This window comes from Ixodes scapularis, unplaced genomic scaffold, assembly GCF_016920785.2.
Source record: "Ixodes scapularis isolate PalLabHiFi unplaced genomic scaffold, ASM1692078v2 PGA_scaffold39__5_contigs__length_11793443, whole genome shotgun sequence".
Taxonomy (NCBI): Eukaryota; Metazoa; Arthropoda; class Arachnida; order Ixodida; family Ixodidae; genus Ixodes; species Ixodes scapularis.
This window is the reverse complement of record NW_024609867.1, coordinates 4,487,166-4,490,279: the sequence shown is the minus strand read 5'-3', so window position 1 is coordinate 4,490,279 and position 3,114 is coordinate 4,487,166. Positions and strand designations below refer to the sequence as shown.

Here is a 3,114-nt window from a genome sequence, read left to right as displayed (position 1 = left end):
ACTAATTCCCCTATGACGAATGTTCCGCTGTGACGAACGGGCCTATTACCAGTTGGCCTATGACGAATGCGCACATGACAAACGGGCCTACACCCTATTCCACCATCATGTGGAATATTCGTATACAGCGATGACACATCGAGTGTAACGAGATATGATTCTTTTGGTATGCATAAATTTGATATTTCTCTTAAGAAGTGAGTTGTGTCTTTAATGTACGAATCAAGAATTGTAGGTATATGTTTAATTAAACTGTCTACATATCCTGATATGGGTTCGGTTACTGTACCTATTCCGGATATGATTGGACGCCCTGGGTTACCAGGTTTGTGAATCTTAGGGAGCTCGTCACAGCCAACTCGTCATAGGGGAACTGGTCACAGCGGGCATCTCGTCATAGGCCATCTCGTGCACGGGGAACTCGTAACGGCGGGGAATTCGTAACGGCGGAGAACTCGACTTTCATCAAAATTTGTTTGTCGCAGGATGCGCCTCCGACGCTTCAATTTTATAATAGGTGGTATTGGACTTAGGGCTCCCTGTTCAGCCCCATCTGGCTATTCGCTTCTGTTCAAGCAAACGGGGTCTGCATGGCTGACGAGTATACCAATTTGACTGCACCTTTCCGGAGACGTGTTGTATTTAATGCGCACAAAGCAGCAGGGATTTTGAACATGACAAAAACTATAAAAACATCAATCAAAACTTCGTTTATTTGCAAAATGTGACAAGTGGTTTTCTAAGAAGGAATGTCCCGAGTTGACTTACAGCCGTACATTGCGTGCGATGCATCTCAGTGTCGAGAGCGGCCGAGCTGCGTCGTGATCGTACAAGATTCGTGAAATGCGCTCATTGAGTACCCGGTACTTTGCGGCCATGCCGGAGGGGGGTTGACCAGCGTCCAGCTGCGCGATCTTCATTTCTTGCAAAGACTGCTCTCTCTGCAGGCATCCCAGGAATGACCATAGGTTAGGCCTGCTGCAGTTGATGTTTGTCTGGAAAGAGTCGGAGGTGAGCGGCTAAAGCTCAACAAACGAAAAAGTTTGCTCAGCGTATAGCAATGGCACAAACCTGGAAGCTGCGGTGCCAAGCTTCGGCGGCGTTGTTTGTGCGCGGAAGGCCCTCCAGAACAGATGCGTGGACAGACCAGACACTTGTCGGGAACATAGCAGACAACAATCCGTTCCGTCGACGACGTCCGATGTACGTGTCTTCGAAGTAGAGTGCAAGAGGCATCGCGTCCGTTGAAAACAATGCCACGAGGTCCTCGAAGGCATCTGGAACCTCTGCAGGTGGCAGAAATGCCAAGGCAGGCAGCATCCTCACCTGCGATTGCGTACGAATTTTAATATATTCATTAGTATAGCAATTATACCACGCAGTCGAATGTCCGAACTTACCAAAACCGCGAAATCTTCGTCTGTTCCGTAGCGTGTCTGGAAGCCAAGCTTGCACAGTTTGCGATACACGGCCTGGCATAGGTGGAAGAAACAGCCTTGAACACGCGCTTGCGGGAAAATGTTGCCAGTGGCGATGATAGCGGCGGACTCAAAGTCACAATACACCAGCTCCACCGCAGGCTGTGTCAGAAGACTTGAAAGTACTGTAAAAAGCCTGAAAAAGTGTCGGCAATATTAATCAGCCACATGATTTTACCAAGTTCCAATTTTAGAACTAGTCCTAGTACAAATCATACCTTTGATAGGTCTCTTCGGTCTTGTTTGGCAGGAGAGCGTACACCAAAGGAATGACCGCGTCTTTGTACATTCCATGCACGGTGTACACTTGGAAAAAAATGGATGGCGTAACTTTAAATGTTCCGTCCATAAACCAAGCTTTGGACCTCGACAGACAATCAAGGTTGCGTTGAGTGGCAAAAACTAAGATGCGGTTGCGGTCGCCAAATCCGCTATCGTGGGCGACGAAGGATTCTTGCTTGAGAGAAACCTGCAAACAGAAAACCAATTAATGCTTGCACTCCAAGTGAAGACAGACAAAGCCGAAATTAGCACAGTGGTTTTTAAGACTAAAAGGTGGATACAAATTTCTTTACCGTGTATTCGCCTGGAATGACGACATCCTCGCGAGTTGCAGGAACGGAGTAGGGGTTGCAACTCTGCTGCCGCTGTTTCCTTATGGTTCGGCGCAGCGTGCTTGTGGGTGGCATTTGCGAAGCCGTGTGTTCGCTGACACTTGCTGCCGCGTCGAGCAGGATCTGCTGGGGTCCTTGAGTTCCTTCAACTTCAGAAAATAAAAACAGTAAATGGTTACATCTAATTTATTCGGTTAAAACGTGACCGATAGTGAAGAAACAAAAACAAAGTGACTTACCAGCTTTTTCTTTCATGGTATTCCGGACTTTTAGAAGATTGATGGTGGTTGGATCTCCCGGATGAGAGTGCTCCCCGGTTCTCCTGGTGATACGGGAAATCATCTTGTCCGTGGTGATTTTAGCCTTGCAGCCTTTTCTATTTCTGCAGATCCAGTACGAAGTCTCGGAGTCTTCTCGGCTACACGTATATGAATATCCTTCGTACAGCAGCATAGTTGCTCCGCGCTGGGTTTTCGTTAGTTCCATCGTACAGCCTGCCGGTGTTCAGTCTGGCAGTTAGCTTATTTCTGTCTATATGTATATATACCTTCAAGCCAGAGTTTTACCGAGTGCACACTTCGCTTTCCCGGATTTGAAGCGATAAACAAAAAAAAAAGCATTTCACCTTTTGAACCTTATCACCCCCTCACAAAAGTCTTCCCTCTAAAAACAATGAAAAATAGGGGTCACTGGGAAAGACTTCCTTCTTTTGAATCTTGGCATCCCCCTTACAAAAATCTGCCCTCCAAAAGGAACTGTGAAAAGTGCTTACAATGAAAAAGATGGGTCACGGTGAAAGACAATACACCCTTGTGGGTTTATCGAACAAGATAAAAAAAAATAAGTAAGAAATGTGACGAACGAACTGAAAGCATTTGACGACTTTTCCTGTGACGAGAAGGTCATTGCGACCACTTCCCCTCTTACGAGTTCACCTAGTACAAGATGCCCTCTTTGACCAGTTGACCTATGACAAGTTTTCCTGTGACAAGTTGGCTGTGACGAGTGGACCTGTTCCCTGT

The 3,114-nt window shown here is 46.7% G+C and overlaps 1 protein-coding gene across 1 annotated transcript; it reads right to left on the bottom strand.

Annotated features, from left to right (window-relative positions):
• Positions 1–757: 757 nt before the first annotated feature.
• Positions 758–1,739, bottom strand: LOC120842027. Its single transcript, XM_040213046.3, has 4 exons — positions 1,697–1,739; positions 1,401–1,614; positions 1,072–1,326; positions 758–995 (listed from the first exon to the last, which is right to left on the bottom strand). Exons 3-4 carry the CDS (start codon positions 1,318–1,320, stop codon positions 765–767), a joined length of 480 nt encoding a protein of 159 aa, XP_040068980.3. The 5' UTR covers positions 1,321–1,326; positions 1,401–1,614; positions 1,697–1,739; the 3' UTR covers positions 758–764.
• Positions 1,740–3,114: the final 1,375 nt, after the last annotated feature.